Below are 21173 nucleotides of genomic sequence, written 5' to 3'. Positions count from 1 at the left end.
AATATGGCACCCTGCTTTGCTGATTATCTTAAACGCACTTCGAGATCAGCAGATGCTGGAAGAGGCTTTCCTCTGATCTCTTCTTATCTGCCTAAAGACCAGACCCACCAAAAAGAACACAATTGCCTTCTCTCCTCTCCCTGACATTTCATTGTCTTTAACAAGAAAAAAAGACAGAGAAATGTAACCACATCTGGATGGACTTTGTCGCAAGAAATTATCTGGCAGGCTCAAATTCCAGAGACATTTGCAAGCTAATTTCTCTCTCCTGGATCCATTCATTTTCTCAAAAATCATTTACTACCCCTCAAAATTGCCTGCTTTCCCCATCTCCCCTCTCCCTATGAAGAAAGGCATATAAGCATCTAAACTTCACTGGGTTATTGGGTAATCGCTTTCCTGTGATTTTCCCCAGCACATGTTAAAAACCTCCATATGCCTTTTCTCTTGTTAATCTGTCTATTGTCAGCCCATTCCAGTGAAATTTCAGAGAGTGGAGGAGAAGCTGTCTTTTCACCTCTGTAGTACAGCCTCAGAAGTCAATCTGCCGGCCTTTTTAAATCCCAGTTTTGCCATCTTGGGCCAGTTACTTAACTTTTCTGGGCTGAAATTCCTTCATCTGGAAAACAGGATAATAATACCAATGTCCAAGTGTTGTAGTGAGAATTAAATGACTTAAGTGCTTTGTACATAGTAAGTATTCACTAAGTGTTAGCTATTATGATCATTTTATTTTTGTGATTATTCCCCACCTCTAAGGCTCTCAGAGGATAGAAGCCTGTCTGCCAGTCTCCCCCCGGCCCCAGTTAGTCATCTTCCTTCAGTCTCACTTCGAGAACTTATACTGCAATCTAGGTCACCCTCCCACCACACACACACCACACACACACACACACACACACACACACACACACACACACACACACACACAGGTCAGCAGGGCCTCAGACACAGAAAAAAGTTTAATTCTGTTGCGGCGGAGGGTCCCGGCTCCAGTAGGGGAATTTGGTTTTGGATTTTGTTCATGTGGGGATTTATTTGGGAGAGTCTGGTCCTTCCAGTGGGACCTGCCCGGGAGAATGAGTAAAGAGAAGAAATCAGGAGAGACAGGGAGACTAGACAAAACCAGGGAGGGCCAAGGGAGAAGAGACGACGGGACAGAGAAAGGAAAGGCAAATAGGGAAGGACAGGCACAACAGACAGACGACAAGAGGGCCAGATAGAGACAAACGAGGGAAACAGAGAAAGGGGGACCCCAAGCCAGACCCGACGGGACCAGGGATGTGAGAGGGGTAGGGGTGGAGGGCTTTGGAGGCCGCCGCGGGACAGAATAGGATCTAGTCCAGCCAGATACAAGAAATGGGCCCCTTGCCCCGGCCCCGGGTGCTGGGCTGGGGAAGGGGGCTCGTGTCTCAGTGCTGCAGTGTCGGGGGTCCCTGCCCCTCCCCGCGCTTCGCTGTGTAAGGCACCGGCTCCAGCGAGGTCCGCGAGCGCGCGGGGGGAGGGGTAGGAGGGGGTCGAGGAGTCCGTGGGGTAGGGGAGGCCGGTAGCCAATCCCCGAACCCCGCCCTGGGCACGAGGGCGTGGCCTCGAGCCGCAGCCCGAGACCGCCCCGCCCACTCCCGGGAGCCAGGGCGCGTCTCCACTTCGGTCCGACGTCTTAGCGTGGCGCTTTCTCCCAGTCCCGCCCCAGCGTCCGTGCGGCTGGGCATTTGGTCTGCGGCACCCAGGCGTCCCGGCGCCCGCCCGCCGCTCACACGGTACTCTCCAGCATCCACTCGGTGCTGGTGAAGGCCAGGCGCGCCCTGGCGGAGCCCAGCCCCAGGTCTCCATCCTCCCCGGCCGCGCCCCCTCCAGCCCCGTCCAGGTGTGGCGTGGACCGGTGGCGCTTTGTCCGCCGGGCGCGGCGCGGGTAACTGTGGCTCTGGAATAGCGCCCCATAGTCCCCGTCGAAAGAATAGCGTTGTTGTGGCCTCGGCCGGGCCGCAGCCCCCCCAGGAACCAGAGCTAGAGTAGAGGGCGCCGAGGTTGGCGGCCCCAGGGCGCCGGATCGGCTCCTTCGTGGGCCCACCGCGGCCCGAGACTCCTCCCCGGAAGTTTCCTCGGATGGCAGCAGGCACAGCGAGGTGGCCGAGCCGCCCAGAGAACGTCCAAGGACTGCCTCCGTCTCCGCGGATGCAGCCTCGGCCGTCATAGCCTTGGACTCGACGGCGACAGTAGGGGCAGCTGGGGACTCCACCTCGCGCAGCGCCTCGTAGCGGTCCTGGGCAGGCAGGGCAGGGGCCTGCGCCGCGCCTGCGCCGTTGGTCTGCGAGCACACATGGCTGACCCGCGGGGGCGACCTGGAGCCCTTGACGCGGCGGCTCTCCCCGTCGCCGTACACCTTGTAGCGAATCATGAGCAGAACGATGAAGACGAGGACCGAGGCGACGATGACGCCCCCAATGGCGATGATCATGGTGCCGCCCAAGAAATGGGCCCTCAGCGGGCGGCAGGGTGCCGGATCCCCAGCCGTGGTGAACTGCACGCAGCCCACCACTCGTGTGGCCGGCAGCGCGGTGGCCCCGTCGTCGTAGACCGCCAGCACGCACAAGTCGTAGGCGCGACCCGCCGCCAGGTCATTCACCAGGAAGGTCTGACTGGTGGATGGGATCATCCTGCAGGAGGGGGCGGGGTCAGGATGGGGGTTAGTCCCACCCTAGCCACGCCCCTTCACTTTATGCCCCGCCCATGGTGAGCAGTGGGGACTGAACCCTGCTACCAAAGTCTCACCCACTACTGAGACAACAGCAGCAATTCAAGCCCCGCCTTCATCAACATATTCCCACCCTTACAGGACCCCTCATCTGTATGCCCCGCTCTCAGACCCACCTCCCGGCTGTACTCGTCACCCACTGGGACAATATATCTGCCATTCATGTTCCCTCCTCTTCATATTCCGGCCCCTGCAGTGGGGGATATGGCTTTTAAGCCCTGCCCTCAAGGGACATGCCCTCTAGCTCTGTCTCACTCCTGCTAGGACAACCGCCACTCAAGGTCCTTCATCTAGGTATTTCTACCACAAAACTGAGCCAATGCTACTGGCCACCTCCCTTTTCTGCATCTTCCATGCCTCAGGTGGACACTAAGGTCAACTCACAGTGCCTGTCATATTCCTACTGGAACCATGGATGCTCTTCTAGTTCCTCTTTTATACATGTTTGTGCCTTTCAGGGAAAACCGTGATGCAGGTCACTCCCCCTCATCTGCAGGCAGCACCTTTAAGTAAAACATCTAGCTTTGGCCACACACGGTGGCTCACACCTGTAATCCCAGCACTTTGGGAAGCCAAGGCAGGTGGATCACCTGAGGTTAGGAGTTCGAGACCAGTCTGGCCAACATAGTAAAACCCCCATCTCTACTAAAAATACAAAAGTTAGCTGGGCATGGTGGTGCATGCCTGTAATCCCAGCTGCTCAAGAGACTGAGGCAGGAGAATTGCTTGAACCTGGGAGGTAAAGGTTGCAGTGAGCTGGGACTGTGCCATTGCACTCCACCCAGGGCTACAGGAGCGAAACTCGGTCTCAAAAAAAAAAAAAAAAAAAAAAAGCTTTGTCTATGTCCTGGCACAGTTTCCAAGTCCCTTGACTACATGTTCCCCATATTGCTACAGGCCATTCCCCAACCAATTGAACTGTGGCTTCCTGGCACACCCCACAACGGCCCACTAGGGATGGTTTCCCTACTGTGTGTAGGCCACATCCGGGCTGTAGGCACTGCTCCTTGTCCAGATATTAAAGGCAACCACTTCATATGTTCCTGTGCCACCAAAAGTCACCAAATCACGCTACCAAAAGTTTCTTCCCTAAAGGGGTCAAATGTAGCCAAGCACACGTCATACTCCTTTCTTGCTACAGGCCTCTCCCCTCGAATGAGGGCTAGTGTAGAGAAGTGGTTAAGATGACAAAGTCTGGCGGCCGGACTGCCTGGGTTTGAATCTCTCCTCTGCCATTTGCTAGGTCTGTCACCTTAGGCAAGTTTCTCTGTTGTTTCATTTCATTCGTTTTGTTTTGTTTGACACAGAATCTCGCTGTATCACCCATGCTGGAGTGCAATGGCGCGATCTCGGCTTACTGCAACCTCTGCCTCTCAGGTTCAAGCGATTCTCCTGCCTCAGTCTCCCGAGTAACTGGGATTACAAGCACCCACTACCATGCCTGGCTTATTTTTGTATTTTTAATAGAGACGGGGTTTCACCATGTTGGTCTAGGCTGGTCTCAAACTCCTGACCTCAGGTGATCCATCCACCTTGACCTCCCAAAGTGCTGGGATTACAGGCATAAACCACCATGCCTGGAGACCTTCTCCAAATTTCTTAACCTCCCTGTGCCTCCTTTTCCTCAAATGGGGATGATAAAAATTCCTACATCCTAGAGATGGTGTGAGGAATGAATGAGTTAACATAGCCAGGGCCTGGCACTTAATGATAGCACCATTAGCTTGTATCTTGCCCCATGTTGGCCAGTAACCCTGCTGTGGCTCACACTGTCCAGCCCACTGCATTCCTCCTATCTCTAAGACCCACCCCTCTGGAGGACCATTCTCACTAGGCCTTGGCCGCCTTCTGTTGAGCACATCCCTTCCACACTGTGGGCCATGTTCAGCCTCAGCTAAACCAGGACTGCCCGGTCCACATTGATTTCAATGACTGGAATACAACCTCACCAACTCTCTTCTCCAGCAAAGGCTTTTAGTGGGTACCTGGAGACAAGGACCACCCCTTCCACTTCTCAGGACCATGCAGAACAAGCTCCACCCCCTCTCACACGCCACACCCCCACCTAGATGGGCCTGCTTATCTCTGCGATGCTTCCCCTTCCCCTCCAGCAGGGCCACCTCCTGGCCCTGAAGCTCCACCTCTGTCATCCCACCTCCGGGAGGTTCCCCCACTACCAAGAGCCACCCTCCAACCAAAAGACTTCCAGTCAGGGCCCCTCCCCTTCATAAAGGTCCACCCACTTCTCCAACTCCGCTCTACCCACCCCTGCCTGCCATTTCAGAGACCACTGCCACCCACCCCAGCCACCCTCGGGCCGCCCTGGCTTTAATCCTTCCTCTTCCTCTCCTCATCGCTCCTCTCCAGAGCCCTGGATTCCACTTGCTCCTTCCCCTAAATAACCAGTGGCTAGGGGCTTCCCCCACCCCTTTTCAAGGACAGAGGCTGACTCCTTAAGAAAGCTTGAACCCCTGGGTCTCTAATTGGCTGCAAAACCCAAGCAAGCAGCTAAGCAGGCTTCTGGTTGGCTGTCACCTCCGCCCGTGACAGCGTGAGGAAGTTAACCCCTGCAGCACCATAGCATAGGAATCTGCAATGGGGGGTGGAGAACTGAAACTGGGGCCCTACAGGGAAGAGGAAAGTCCCAGGATCTGTTGCCCAGCTGGGGATAGGGGGCCATCCACATCTGCATCCAGGCAGGGTCTGGGGGCTTGTGAATTTCCCCCACCCCACCACGTGGTGGCCATGGGTCAGAGCAAAGGAGAGAGGTACAGAGAAGTGGAGAGTCACAGAAGCTAAGAATTATTTACAGAAATATATTATCCATCTCCCCTCCCAGCAGTGGGTGCTCAACAAATGTGTGTCAGTGTAAAAAAAGGACAGCTTGTTACTTTCTGTGTGACCTTGGGCAAGTGACATCCCCCACTGAACCTCAGTTTTTCTGTCTGTGAAATGGAGAGGGGGGTCATCACGCCTTCATAGCAGAGCTGGGAAGACGGAATGAAGTAGCAAGCTCGGAAGCTCCTTGTGCAGATTTTTGTTTTGTTCCCTTGTTCGTCCCAGTGTTTGTAAAGCTGGGCCAGGACCTAATCTATCTCAGTAGGCCCAGGGCCCAGCGCAAGATGGGCACACGGTAGGCATCTACTCAGGGTGTGGTGACCAGAAGCAAAAAGAGAGGGAAATGAGGAAGACAGAGAAAGGAAAGGAGAGGCCTTTTTTTTTTTTTTTTTTTTGAGAGGGAGTCTTTCTTTCTTGCCCAGGCTGGAGTCCAATGGTGTGATCTCCACTCACTGCAACCTCTGCCTCCCAGGTTCAAGCAATTCTCCTGCCTCAGCCTCCCAAGTAGCTGGGATTACAAGTGCATGCCATCACGCCCGGCTACTTTTTGTAAACTTAGTAGAGACAGGGTTTTGCCATGTTGGCCAGGCTGGTCTTGAACTCCTAACCTCAAGTGATCTGCTGACCTCAGTCTCCCAAAGTGCTGGGATTACAGGCATGAGACACTGTGCCTGGCCAAGAGGCATTTTTTCATTCAACCAACACTGGGAAAGCACCTACTATGTGCCAAGCCCATGGCCAAGAGAACACTGGGAAGGTGGAGATGGAGGCCAAGAGGCAGGTTTCTCAGCTCTGACAGCCAGCAGCTGGGGCTCCCCACAGGTAGGGAAATCACTCCAACCCCTCTGGCATCTCCAAGTGAAGCCAAGCACAGGACTGAAGCATCCAGCAGGTGCTCTACAATGTGCGTGAGGGAGGCAGAGATAGGAGAGACGTCCATGTGCCAAACAACCATTTATCAAGTGCCCACTGTGTGCCAGTTCTGTGGCAGAGAGCCATACTAAAAAACCACCAAGATGCGCCAGGCACAGCATCTCACACCTATAATCCCAGCACTTTGGGAGGCCGAGGCAGGAGGATCACTTTTGCCCAGGAGTTCCAGATCTGGCTGGTCAGTATACCAAGACCTCATCTCTACTAAAAATTTTTACAAACCTATAGTCCCAGCTACTCTGAGGAGGTGGGAGGATTGCTTGGAGCCCAAAAGTTTGAGGTTGCAGTGAGCTATGATCAAATCACTGCACTCCAGCCTGGGGTGACAGAGCAAGACCCTGCCTCAAAAAAAAAAAAAAAAAGCTGAGACGGAGAGACATGGCCAGGCCAAGGACACCGCCTACTGTGGAGTCCCATGAACTGTGAGCTCCGCGAGGGCGGGGACTGGGTCTCTTGGTTTCCCTGGGTCCCCAGCACCCAGTTCAGGAGTTTGCACAAAGCAGGGGCTCTATGAATAATGAGGGCAGAAAAGGTAGAGACAGAGAGGTGAAAGCAAGAGAGTAAGAAGGTGATGGGAGAGAGTAACTCTTTTCTTTAAATATCTGTGACACCATACTGCCTGTCCACACCAGAGCAATGGCTTCAAACCCAAGGGAGGTTGGAAATAACATATTTTTCTCATATTGTTTGTTTTCTGTTTCTGTAATGTACCCAAAGTGTTGGTACAGTAATACTGATAAATAATTTATAAGCGTCACTGTAGGTCACGCAGGGTGGCTCATGCCTGTAATCCCAGCACTTTAGGAGGCCAAGGCAGGCAGATCACTTGAGGTCAGGAGTTTGAGACCAGCCTGGCCAACATGGTGAAATCCCGTCTCTATTAAAAATACAAAAATTAGTTGGGTGTGTTGATGGACACCTGTAATTCCAGCTACTTGAGAGGCTGAGGCAGGAGAATCACTTGAACCCGGGAGTCAGAGGGTTGCAGTGAGCCGAGATCATGCCACTGCACTCCAGCCTGGGTGACAGAGTGAGGCTCAGTCTCAAAAAAAAAAAGTCACTGTAAACGTGTGTGTATTTCACACTCCACAATGTTTAACTGAAGAAGTGCCCAATCAGATTGCTCTGGGGAGCAGTGATATTGACTATGAGCCCCATGAGGGTAGGGTTCATGGTGGGCTGGTGATTGTTAGGGCTCCAGTGCCCAGCCCTGGCCTGGCTCATGTAGGTGCTCAGCGAATATTTTCTGTAAGCATGAAAAACAAAGACAGCGAGAAATAGAGGAAAGAGGAGAGAGGGCAAAGGAGGGCGGGAACAACTCTCATAGCCATCTAGAACCCTGGCTGAGCAAGGAGGCCAAGGGAATGGGCAGGTGGGAGGGAGGGTCCCCCTGGGCTTGGGAGGAGGCCCTGGGACGGCAGCACCCGCACCCACCTGTAGACGAGGGAGTCATCCACGGAGCTGTTGTACTGAACCTGGTACATGCGGATTCCAGGCACCGGCCTCTGGGCTGGCCAGCGGATAAGCACTGAGTTCGAGGTGAGCTCGGCTGCCACAAGCCGACGCTCAGCCGTGGAATCGTTGGCACCCGGTCGGCCAGGCGTGGCGATGTCAGAGGAGCCAGGCTCAGTGAGAGGCGGCGGGGCAGCCGGCGGGGGCGCCATCAGAGGCAGAGGCACCACGCACACCTCCACCGGCGCCGTGGCTTCCCCAGCGGCATTGGAGGCGATGCAAGTGAAGGTGCCACTGTCCCGCAAGGTGGTGATGGTCACATCCAGCGTCCCGTCCCCCCGGACCCGGGTCCGGCTGGAGTTCCCCAGCAGCCGCCCATCAGGCGCCACCCAGTGCACCACCGGCTCGGGGTCCCCCACCGCTCGGCAGCGCAGGCTCACCGCCTGGCCCTCCACCACCAGGGCCCGGCCCCCCGCCTGCCGCGTGATCAGCGGGGGCTCACACAGGAACTCCTCCTCGGGGATGGACCAGAAGTAGCGGTCGGTGAGGTGCTCGGGCGTGGCGCACGTCTCCAGGTCGTCCTCGCGGGTCAGCCGCCGCAGCCAGAGCAGCTCGCAGTTGCAGTGCAGCGGGTTGCCGCCGAAGCTGACGGTCAGCGGCGTAGGCGGCTTGGGCCCGGTGCCCTGCGACCTCAGAAAGAGCCCGTCGGGCGGGAGTTTATGCAGGCGGTTGGAGGTCATGTCCAGGCGGACCAGCTTGTGAAGCTGCACGAAGGTCCCCTCCGCGATGTGGTCGATGAGGTTGTGGTCCAGCGTGAGGGTGTTCAGGTTCACCATCTGGCCCACCGCCTCCCACGGCAGGGCCTCCAGGTTGTTGTAGGACAGGTCCAGGTCCTCCACGGTGGACAGGAAAGCGTCGAAGGCCGCCGACTCCACCCGGCGGATCTGGTTGTTGCCAAGGATCAGGTGGCGCAGGTTGCCCAGGCCACGGAGCTGGTCGCCACGCACCTCTGCCAGGCGGTTGCTGTCCAGGTGCAGGGCGCGGAGCGCGCGCAGGTCGGCGAAGGCACCGGCCGCCACTTGACCGATGGTGTTCCGGGAGAGGGTGAGGTGCACCAGGCTGGTCATGTTGGCGAAGTCTCGGCGGCGCACGGCCGCGATGAAGTTGTCGGTGAGCCGCAGCTCCACCACGCGCCGGTCAATGGCGGGCGGCACAAAGAGCAAGCCGGTCTTGGCACACAGCATGGTCAGTGTGGGCGCCACGTTCTGGCAGATGCAGCGGCCGGGGCAGGGCTGGCCACGAGATGCCCCTGCCCAGAGCAGCAGCAGAAAGGGCAGGGCAGCAGGCGGCGGCGAGAAGAGGGCGGAGGAGAAGGGTCCTGGAGCCATGGTGCAGTGGGAAGGCCGGAGAGGTGGGAGGTGAGACCTGCCGGGGAAGGAGCTGGTTACCCAGGCGTGGGGCTTGGCCACAGGGGACGTCCTGCTGCAAGTCAGACCTGGATCCCTCCCCTACCGCCTACAACTGGATTCCACAGGATGGCCAGAGGCCCCGCTATCAGCTGTTATCAGCTATTACAATATTTCCATGCTGGGCACAGTAGCTCACTCCTGTAACCCCCAACACTTTGGGAAGCTGAGGTGGGCAGATCACCTGAGGTCAGGATTTGGAGACCAGCCTGACCAACATGGTGAAACCCCATGTCTAATAAAAATGCAAAAATTAGCCGGGCATGGTGGCGGGCACCTGTAATCCCACCCACTGGGGAGGCTGAAGCAGGAGAATCACTTGAACCAGGGAGGTGTGGGTTGCAGTGAGCCACTCCAGTCTGTGTGACAGGAACAAGACTCCATCTTAAAAATAAAAATAAAAATATTTCTATGCTGATTGATAGATTGCCCCTGCCCCTACCTTGCGTGTCCCACTCTCACCTCTGCCCCTCCCGTAGTAGCTGCCAAATCTCTCATGATCTCCCAACCAGAGGGGTAACACCTGGCCCAGCCTGGGGCCTCCAGTACCCGCTAAATATTCTAAAAATCACTGTTAACTATGGTTTAGGGCCCTGGCTGTTCAAGCCATACTCCCTGGCTCCAAATCCCAGCTCTGATACTCACTAGCTGTGTGACCTCCAGCAAGTGTCTGAACCTCTCTGATTCTCGGTTTCTTCATCTGTAAAAGGGAGATAGAAACGGGCCTTACTTCTGTGAGGATTAAATGGATTGGTGAACATGGCATACTTAGTGCCTGGCACATAAAATATGCTTATTACATGTTAGCAGTCTTCATCATCATCAAGTGCTTAATATGCACCAGGCATAGAACTGTGCCCTATTACTGAGAGGAAGTACTTTGAAATCAAACAGACACAAGTTCAAATCCTGGTTCCCCCTTTGCTAGCTCTGTGACCCCTCAAATCAAAGATTTCCCCTAACTAGGCTGTAATTTCTTGATTTGTAAATTGGGATAATAATCCAACCCTCTTCATTCATGTACCACTGAACATGCCTGGCATACAGTAAGTACTCAATAAATGTTAAGGGTTTCCCCCCTCCCTTCTCTGGCATTGGCAGAGAGAGTGTGAAAGTGGGAGGGACTGAGAAAAACATATCAGAGTCTTCTAGTTCAGCCTCAAGAAGTCCTTCTCTGAGGTCTGGTTTCATCCTGGGCTCAGCTGAGCTCCCAAGCAGGGCAGACTATTATGCTCACATCTTTGGATACACACAACACACACACTCACACACTCACACACTCACACACTCGCACACTCACGTTATGTCTCTGCTCCAGGCAAAACCTTCCAGCGGGGATTCCCCCTGCGGCAGCTCCAGCCCACGACATGTCAGTTCCCATCACAACACAGGGTGGGTGGGGGGTAAAGAGGAAAGGATGGGAAGGGGGCGTCCCTGAAACTGTTTTCACCCCACCCTGTCCTGTACCCTAACCCCTGCTGGCCCACCTCCCGGGAATCTGTGTTTGGGGCTATGGCCTTAGGTGGCCTTGATCTTCCTGCCCGTGGGGAGGCCGCCTAGGACTGAGACCCAGAAAGTCATAGAGAGAAGTGAAGAGAGACAGGGAGAAAGCAGGGGGAGGGAGGAGTGGACTGGCAAAGAGAGAGAGACAGATTCAGAGAGAGACAGAGAGACAAAAGGAGAATGAGGCTGAAAGGAAAGTGAGCAGACAGAAAACTGGGGGTGAAGAATGAGACACGGAAAAGAGAGACAGAGACACAGATGGAGAGAAAGAGACACAATATTAGGGAGACGAAGACAGAGGAGGAAAGAGACAGCGACTAAGGAAGACAATGACCAGGCTGAAGGCAGAAAAAGAGGCCCGATCGGGGTGTCCTGCCATCTCTGAGTTCACCCCAAATCTGTCCTTCGCTTCCTCTAGATCGCTGCTCTACAATGTACTGGAAACCCTGGCCTAGAAGCGGGGAGTCCAGAATTAGGAGGCCCGGCTCTGCACCTGTTTGGTGTGGGGTCTCCAGGGGTCAGAACCCCAGTCTATGAAACAGAATTCCAGAGCCTCGCCTCCTACAGCTGGGGTGGGGCTCCAATGGAGGGAATGATAATAGCAACGGCAATGGCTAACATTTATGAACAGTACAGCACTGCAGGACAGATCCCCCCCCACCGCCTGGGTTCAGACCTCACCTCTCCACTGTGTGACTTTAATCAAGGGACTTCCCCTCTCTGTGCCTCGGTGTGCTCATCTGTCAAATGGGAATAATGATGGCATCTCCCTCATAGGGTTGCTATGAGGATTCAATGAGATGATATTTTATGACATGCTTAGACTATTTCCTGACAAAGTAAACACTACATACATGTGAGCTGCTATTATTATTATTACTATTATTGGTATTAATTTATTATTTTCTCCAGCTTTCTTAGGTACCAGCAGGCCAGGCTATCAGGAGATCTTCCCGCATGCATGCACACACACACACACACACACACACACACACACACACACACACACACAATGGGAAAACATATTCATTCAACTCTCTAAATGCAGGGGTCATTTCATGTCTTGACATATTCCTGTATCCTTTACTGATACCATGAGAAAACCCTGCTTTCCCAACCACCTTAACCATCCTGAGATTGAATGTCTCCTGGCCTGAAACCCCCACCTGCGCCCCACAGCCTCCTGGTCACCGCAAGCCCTCACCCAACTATGATGTTCCTGACCTTGTCACCACTCCCCAGCCTTTGGCAGAGTGGTGGGCATTTGGCCCTTCAGGGAACTGTCCTCCCCTGCACTGAAATCCACGCTAGGCAGGGTTCCAGGCCCCCGGATGACTGACAGCAAGCCCCATCTCCCCACATCTCTCTCCCTTGAAGCCTCATGGCTCTACTCACCTCTCTTCGGGAAGTCAGGGCCTGGGCCAGCACCTGCAAAGGAACAGACCCGCCTTGTTAGCATCGTTCTGGCTCTTCTCTGGGTACCAGATCCCGCCTCAGAGACCGTCCTGGCCAAGGAAGTCCCTGGTGTCATCACTCTCTCAGTCCTCCTGCTGCAGGCTTTGCATCGTCTCAGAGGAACCCCGAAGTCCTCTCTGGACTCCTAGGAGATAGGCCTCAGGGCTGTTCACCCTCCAAAGTCCAGGAGACCAGGGCTTTGGCCCTTTGTCCTCTGGGGTTTCAGGAGCCAAGAACCCCAGCCCCCTCCTCCCTCAGACCCAAGAGTCTAGACCAGACCCCTGGCCCACCTTTAGAACCCAAGAGTTCACATCCCAACCCCTCAACTTCAAAGTCTTGAATGGTACCAAGAGCTGGGGAAGGGCCAGAGTTTCCCATCCTTTCCCATCCTTGCCATGATACCATTGCCCACACCAACATGCGTGGCCATGTCAAAACCCACACAGGCCCGCAACCCCAGTCTCTACATCCGGATTTCCATGAACATAGCAACAGGATCTGTGTGCTCCCCACCCTCTATGGGCACTTGGCCTGGCATATGGACACACTGTGTCCAGGGACCCCAGGTGGGACCCCAGTGTTCCACCACAGGTCATGCCACATGGGCCTCACTGGGCCATGGGGGTTCACTGGGCCAGAAGGAGGGATAGCCTTGTGCCAGGGCACAAGCACATCTGTCCTTCACATACATGTTTGAACATAGACAAACCCACACCCCAGAGACCAACACTGAAACACAAACAGACTCACAACATAGATGGTTACATACCCTCAAGGTTGGCACACCTGCATACAACAACACACGTACAACACTGACTCTCCCCTGCACGTTCACACACATACATGCACAGATGCAACAGAGTAACTCATGTGCCCCCTAACAGACAGGCAGGTCCATGCATCTACAACAGATATACCTTGCACACTCACCAGCACACAGAGGCACACATGTCTCACAAACACACACCTGCACAGATACACAGGTGCACACTCTTAAATGCCCAGACACACTCATACAACTTCACACATCCCCATGTTGCAAAGTTGATACAGCACCATATCAACAGATACACACCTCACACACACACACACACACAACCACAAGCACACAGATATGAGGCTGATCCACACTGGAACATGCACACAGACACGAAAATTACCACCTTTGCAGACATTCCAAGATGTTCACTCATAACAGACACATACTCACGAAACAGTCCTGTGATTTACACACTTACAAATGCACACACAATACTGAACCACAGTAGCCTAGTCAATGCTCAGAGTCACACTCACACAGTCTTGGACACACATCCCTCCCAGCCCTGAGGCATCTCCCCACCACCCCACCTACTTACTTCCCAGGCCCAAGAAATCCTAACATCCCTCCAGCACATTGGCATCCTGCCTCCAAGGCCCGCAAAAAACCAGGGCACGAGCCAGCCCAGAGGTCAGAGTTCAGCAGGTGGAAACTCAAAGGATTTGGGGGTTTGAGTCCTAGATCACCGTTTCAAGGAGATCCTCCCACCAGCAGCCCCAGAGGTCCCCAGCCTGGCCATCAGGATGGAGGTAACTCTGGCTCCATCTGCAGTTGTCTGGCCGGTGGGGGAATTAGGGTGGGGTGGGTGGGGAAGGGCCCGGTCTTCGCCCCCCCAACCCCCACCTCGGGGCCCATCTGTCCATTTCTCGGCCTCTCATCCCCCCTCCATCTGTCCACCTCCTGGCTGCCCATCCCCCCCCCAACCACCGGGAAGGGGAAGACATGGCTGCTTCCCCCAGGACCGCTAAGGACCCCCCAGTTGACATGGACCGAGGGAGCGGCAAACTCCCCTCCCCCAAATCCACACCGAGGCCTGGACCCACAAGGCGCCGAGCCTCAGTCCCCAAGCCGGCAACCTGCCGTGGACTCACAGATACACACCCTCGGAGACATACAACCCGCAGACACACACACACACACACACACACACACACAAATGGACACACATATACACACACACAAATGGACACCCGAGCGGGCACACCCGGCTCCACAGACCCGGGGATGGACATCCAACCCGGACACAAACACCCAGCGCAGCCAGCCGCGCACGCACCCGGGCTGGGGGGGACCCACACCTGGGCACACAACCCACGCGCACACACACACCTGCACACAGCCCCTCCGATGGGCGCGCGACAGCCCCCAGACACACAGCCGGAGGGGCGGCCGCTCGGGGCGACACGCGCGCACAGCCGGACACGCCGGCCGGGCTCGACACCCGCGCACACCCGATGGCCACACCGGCAGGGCGCCGCACACGCCGGCGCCGGGCACACACAGGGCCGCGCGGGCGCACGCCGGGCCCGCCGCAGCGCCGCGGACACACACTCGCACGCTCGCACGCTCACACCCGCGCACACACCCGCGCCCCCGCCCGCCGCTCCCGGGCCGCTGCGGGCCGCGCTCACCCAGCCCGGGGGGGCCCCGGGCCCGGTCCCGCCGCCGCCGCCTCGCTCCGCGCCATGGTGGGGGGAGGGCCGGGGGAGGGGGCGCGGTGCCGCGGGGCCGCCTCCCTCCCGCCTCCCGCCCTCCCTCCCGAGCCGCCGCCGAGCTCCGCCCTCCGCGCCGCCCGCCGCCGCCGCCGCCGCAAGGGGGGAGGGGGCGCCGGCCGGTGGGGGCGGCCGGGCGGGGCGGTCGCACACCCGGGATCCCCGCCCGGAACCCTCCGCAGACCCCTCTCCATTGCGGAGCCGCCGCGGGCCCGCCCCCGACCCCTCCCCAGCCCCACCCCCAGCCCCGCCGGCCTCCCCCGAGACCCCCCCCAGACCACGCCCCAACTGGCCTGGGGACCACGGATCTCCCTACAGAGACCTCGGATCACGTCCCAGTACCCAGGGGGGCCTCGGATCAGGCCTCACCTCTTTTTCTAGAACCCAGGCGATGTTCTAGAGCTACCCAGGACCGTAAATCATGCCCTGCTCTCCTGCTTGACCTCAGACTACGCCCCACACACTGTCGGGGACCCCAGACCATGCCCCCAAATCGAGAAGAATCCCAGATCATATCTCATATCTCAGCATCCAAGGGGATCCAGACCACCCCACCAGCAACCCTAAATGATATCCCAACATTCAGATGGACCCTCAGACCACATCCCTTCCCTCGGGGACCCCAGATCATACACCAACATCCAGGGAGACTTCAGACCATATGTCAGCCTCCAGAGAAATCCCAGATGGTGCCTGACTTCCTTTGGGGACCCAAATCACATTCTATAGCCACCCAGAACCACAAAACAGATTCCACTCCTTCTCGGGGACCCCCCAGCCATGGCTTTCTACCCTCAAAGACCCTAACCCATTCCCTTACCCCCAATATGAACTCCAAACCATGCCTAACTTTTAGGGGGCCCTATAATGTCTCTTATCCCGTAAGAGACCCTTAAACTTTCCCCATTAACCCCATTAGACCCCAAACCATCCTCAACCCCTTTGGTGACCTTAGATCTTTCTCTCTCCTTCCCCTTCAAGGCATCCTTTGGTTCCCCAAACCCCCCAATTAGCCCCAATTTTTTCCCACCCCCCTACTAGTCCTGCCCCCTTGAGGACCCTGCCTCCTTCCTGCTCTGATTCTTTCTCTTGGACCCTGAAGGTCCCCCTTCCCTGTGACTTCCATGGAGCCCAGAATGCCTTGCTCCCTCCTAGTTCAGACCCCTTTGCCCATCCTGTGTCCCATAGCTGACCCCCAGCCCTTTCCTCAAACCCCACTGAGTGTCTCAGGCCACTCTCTTTCTGAGATATTCACAGGGTCCTGAAACCCAGCAAGCTCTCCTCTAAAAACTGTGCTGTTGCATGCAATGCCCCAGATTCCTAAGGTCTCAAACCCCTTCTCATTTTGGATCCCACTGAACCTCTTTCCAAAAAAAAAAATTTTTTTTTTTAAGACAAGGTCTCACTCTGTCACCCAGGCTGGAGTGCAGTGGTGCAATCTTGACTCATTGCAACCTCCACCTCCCAGGTTCAAGCGATTCTCCTGCCTCGGCCTTCTGAGTGGTTGGGATTAACCAGGCGTGTGCCACCATGCCCAGCTAATTTTTCTTTTCTTTTTTTTGTTTTTTGAAACAGTCTTGTTTTGTCAGGCTGGAGTGCACTGACATGAACCCCACTCACTGCCACCACCTCTGCCTCCCAGGTTCAAGCGATTCTCCTGCCTCAGTCTCCCAAGTAGCTGGGACTATAGGCGTGCCTCATCAGGCCTGGCTAATATTTGTATTTTTAGTGGATATGGGTTTTCACCATGTTGGCCAGGCTGGTCTCAAACTCTTGGTCTCAAGTGATCCTCGGGCCACAGCCTCCCAAAGTGCTGGGATTACAGGCATGAGCCACCGCACCTGGTCTAATTTGTCTTGTTTGTTTGTTTCTGAGTCAGAGCCTCCCTCCGTCACCAAAGCAAGAGTGCACTGACATGATCAGAGTTCACTGCAGCCTTGACCGCCTGGGCTCAAGCGATCCTCCCATCTCAGTCTCCTTTGTAACTGTTTTGTTTTTAGTTTTGTTTTTGTTAGAAATGGACTCCCACTATGTTGCCCAGGCTGGTCTTGAACTCCTGACCATGGTGGTCATGAGCCACTGTGCCTGGCCTAAGTTATTGACATGAAGCCCACCCTATCCTCCAGATCAAGCTCAGCTCTGCAGATAACTCCTTCTAGTGAACCCTGACCCCACTCACAACTCTGAGATGTCCCTGGGGATACTCACAGTCCCCCTAGCCTCCAGATTCCTTCATCACCACCACCCAGGCAACATCCCTACCTCCCACCATGGTTGCTAGTGCTCCCTGCTGGAGCGTGGGGGTAAGAATAACAACAACAACACAAGTGAACACATATACAGCACTATTTATGTGCCAGAAATGATTCTAAGGGTTTCACATCCATCACTTCATTCAATCTTCATAACAGCCAAATGAGGCTGTCCTATCACTATCCCCATTTTATGGATAAGGGAAATCGAGTCACAGAGAGGTTGGGTCACTTGCCCAAGGTCACACAGATAGTATGTGGCAGGACAGGGTAGGGGTGAAGGGGAAAGAGGGTGAGGGCAGGCCTGGGCTGGACAGGACTAGAAAAGGGAGAGAGAGAGAAAAAAAGATAATAATAAGAGAGACAGAGATGGAAGAAGAAAGAGGCTGAACTCCCGAGGGAATTTCAGCCTCTTTCTTCTTCCAACCACCCAACCAACCAACCACTCTCCTCTTCCACCTTCTTGGTTTTTTGGTGGTGGTGGTGGTTTTTGTAGAAATGGGGGTCTCACCATGTTGCCCAGGCTGGTCCTGGACTCCTGGGCCCAAGTGATCCTCCTGCCTCAGCCTCCCAAAGTGCTGGGTTTACAGGCGTGCACCACCACTCCCGGCCCCTCTTTCAGTTTTAACGATGACTTTTCTTTTCTTTTTTGAGACAGGGCCTCACTCTGTCACCCAGGCTGGAGTGCAATGGCATGATCTCGGCTCACTACAACCTCCGCCTCCCAGGCTCAGCCTGAGTAACTGGGACCACAGGCGCCCATCACCATGCCTGGCTAATTTTTGTATTTTTAGTAGAGATGGAGTTTTGTCATGTTGACCAAGCTGGTCTTGAACTCCTGGCCTCAAGCGATCCACCCGCCTCGGTCTCCCAAAGTGCTGGGATTATAGGTGTGAGCCACCATGCCCGGCCCCTTGTTCAGCTTCTATGATGACTTTTCTATTCCTCCAACACACCAGCCCATAGCAGCTCCTGACCATAAACACTCTTCTCCCCTTTCCATGGCTGGTTTTTTCTTTTCGTGGAGGTCTTAAATGTAATTCCTTCAGAAGGAACTTTCTTTTCCATCCCTAATTTACACACACCATTCCTACATGGGCCCCCAACCAGTCTTCTGATGTTACTTTGAAATACATTAAAAAGAAGAAGAAAGAGGAGGAGGAGGGGGTTGCTGGATGGATAGTTGGATGGACCTATAATAAAGTAATACAGTAACACGTCAGTGGTGGCATCTAGGTGATGGGTATATGAGCGTTCACCATAAAATTATTTCAACTTGGCCAGGCGCGTTGGCTCACACCTGTAATCCTAGCATTTTGGGAGGCCAAGACAGGCAGATCACGAGGTCAGGAGTTCAAGACCAGCCTGGCCAACATGGTGAAACCCCGTCTCTACCAAAAATACAAAAACGTAACGGGCGTGGTGGTGCGTGCCTGTAATCCCACCTGCTCTGGAGGCTGAGGCAGGAGAATCACTTGAACCCAGAAGGCAGAGGTTGTGGTGAGCAGTGATCATGCCATTGCACTCCAGCCTGGGTGACAGAGCAAAGACTTTGTCTCAAAAAAAAAAAAAAAAAATTGGCCGGGCGTGGTGGCTCACACCTGTAATCCAAATACTTTGAAGGCCAAGGCGGGCGGATCACCTGAGGTCGGGAGTTCAAGACCAGCCTGACCAACATGGTGAAACCCCATCTTTATTAAATAAATAAATAAATATAAATATATATAAATACAATTTTTAAAAATTATTTCAACTCAGGCTGGGCGTGGTGGCTCATATCTGCTATCTCAGCATTTTGGGAGGCCAAAGTGGGAGGATCACTTGAGGCCAGGAGTTCAAGACCAGCCGGGCAACATAGCAAGACCCCATCTCTAATAAACTTTAATTTATATATAAACAAACACATAAATAGTTCTTTCAACTTGGCTGCATGTTTGAAATGTTTCACAGTAAATGTTGGGGAGTGGAGAAGCAGGACTCTTCCAGTGGCAAAAAACAGCCCCGTCACCATTTCTGTTTAGCACATCACCTTATTAATTTCCCTTATTGTACTTATCACTCTTTTTTATTTTTTAAAAAAATGTATTTTAAAAAGAAAAAAAGACGAGGTCTTGCTATGTCATCCAGGCTGGTCTCGAACTCCTGGGCTCAAGCTATCCTCCCTCCTTGGCCTCCCAAAGTGCTGGGATTACAGGCATGAATCACTTCGTCTGTCCTTTGTCACCCTCTTAAGGATTTTGTTTATTTGTTGACCTATTAATTGTTAATTATTTATTTACTGTCTAGTCATTGAAATGTAAGCCTCCCGAGCTGTCCATGTTGTCAGGGACACCAACATCCTCCAGTGCCCAGAACAGTGACTGCTACCCAGGAACTCAGTAAACATGTGTTCTTTTTTAAGACAGGGTCTCCCTCTGTTACCCAGACTGGAGTGCAGTGGCTCCATCACGGCTTACTGCAGCCTCGACCTCCCCAGGCTCAGGTGATCCTCCCACCTCAGCGTCCCAACTACAGGCACACACCCCCGCATCCAACTAATTTTTTATTTTTTGTAGAGACAGGGTCTCATTATGTTGTCCAGGCTGATTGCACACTCCTGGCCTCTAAGATTTCCATCCTCGGCCCCCACAAAGTGTAGGGATTACAAGGTGTGAGCCATTGCGCCTTAAATATAAACTGCCAACATGTGCACTTTTTGTTGCTGTTGTTGTTGTTGAGACAGAGTTTCACTCTTGTTGCCCAGGCTGAAGTGCAATGGCATGATCTCGGCTCACCGCAACCTCTGCCTCCTGGGCTCAAGCGATTCTCCTGCCTCAGCCTCCCGAGTAGCTCAGATTAAAGGCATGCACCACCACACCCAGCTATTTTTTGTATTTTCAGTAGAGATAGGGTTTCACCGTGTTGACCAGGCTGGTCTCGAACTCCTGAATTCAGGTGATCCTCCTGCCTCGCCCTCCAAAGTGCTGGGATTGCAGGTCAGGAGTTCGAGACCAGCCTGGCTCAACATATGTTCTTGAATGCATCTTGGGAAAAGCTAGGCTGGCTCCAGACTCACTTCAGGGACCCCAGGAAAGAATAAATACGACCTCCTAGTCCAGGTTCCCTAGAAGAAAAGGGTATGCGCAGCAGCTAGAGAATGTTTCATGAGGTCAGGGAACGTGGGAGTTGGTCTGAAAAAAGGGCAACAGGTTGAAGTAAATATCTTAATTCTTTCCCTGGAGCCCTAATTCCTGCCCCAAACCTAATACAGACCCTCTACCAATCCCATTCTTCAGGCCCTGCCCCACCCCTAGACTATTTGGCCCCCGACCCCAATCAAAACACTCCAGCCCTTTTTAAGCTAAGCAGTGCCCATTCCGGTAGAGCCCTATGTCTCTAAGACAGAGACCACCCCAGGTATAAAATATTCAGAACTCCTCAGCCTAGCCCCTTGCCACACACACACCCTCAGCCTGGGCCCCACCCGTGCACCTTGCTCCTCCTGGAAAGCATCCCACCTCTCTGCCTATATTGGGTCCCTGATGCCTAAGCTAGGTCCAGCCCTCTCAGCTCTGTCCTAAAGACCAGGCTCCACCTCTCCAACAGGAGCCCTGCTCACAGTCAAAGTTAGGAAGTCCCCCAGGTATAGGGCCCAGACTCCAACGTCAGGGAGCTTGGATCTGTGGGCGCTTAGAGGATAGGTTGGTGGATCTAGAGGAGGCGGTCCCCAGTTTATGCTGCCTCTCCTGAGAGTCGCTCCAAATCTGAAGACACGCCCCATTGTACTGACTCCTCGTTGGATGGTGCAATCTGTTCTGGCCTCTCTGATTGGTCCTTCCACAATCCCTAGCCATACTCACTCTCTATTGGACTGCGCCTGTGAGCCACCTTCTCTGATTGGCCCCTTATTTCCCATCCTTTGCTCCTGATCGGGCAAGTCCTTGTGCATGGCTCTTTCTGATTGGATCGTTTGTAATCACAAGCCTGGGGGGAACATAAGTGGCACTA

At 54.4% G+C, this 21173-nt stretch overlaps 1 protein-coding gene across 2 annotated transcripts; it reads right to left on the bottom strand.

The window, feature by feature from the left end:
* Nucleotides 1-944: 944 nt before the first annotated feature.
* LRFN1 (leucine rich repeat and fibronectin type III domain containing 1) lies at nt 945-14964 on the bottom strand. 2 transcript variants are annotated; one of them, XM_039466164.2, is made up of 5 exons: nt 14854-14964; nt 12343-12375; nt 10090-10144; nt 7961-9403; nt 945-2657 (listed from the first exon to the last, which is right to left on the bottom strand). In XM_039466164.2, the coding sequence occupies exons 4-5, from the start codon at nt 9364-9366 to the stop codon at nt 1754-1756; spliced, it is 2310 nt and encodes a 769-aa protein (XP_039322098.1). In that variant the 5' UTR covers nt 9367-9403; nt 10090-10144; nt 12343-12375; nt 14854-14964; the 3' UTR covers nt 945-1753. The 2 variants fall into 2 exon arrangements, with proteins under 2 accessions (XP_039322098.1, XP_010329268.2); XM_010330966.3 differs by lacking the exon at nt 14854-14964 and adding an exon at nt 14552-14822.
* Nucleotides 14965-21173: the final 6209 nt, after the last annotated feature.

This window comes from Saimiri boliviensis, chromosome 14 (assembly GCF_048565385.1).
Source record: "Saimiri boliviensis isolate mSaiBol1 chromosome 14, mSaiBol1.pri, whole genome shotgun sequence".
Lineage (NCBI taxonomy): Eukaryota > Metazoa > Chordata > Mammalia > Primates > Cebidae > Saimiri > Saimiri boliviensis.
Note: the sequence above shows the minus strand (reverse complement) of the source record. Positions and strands in the feature narration are given on the sequence as shown.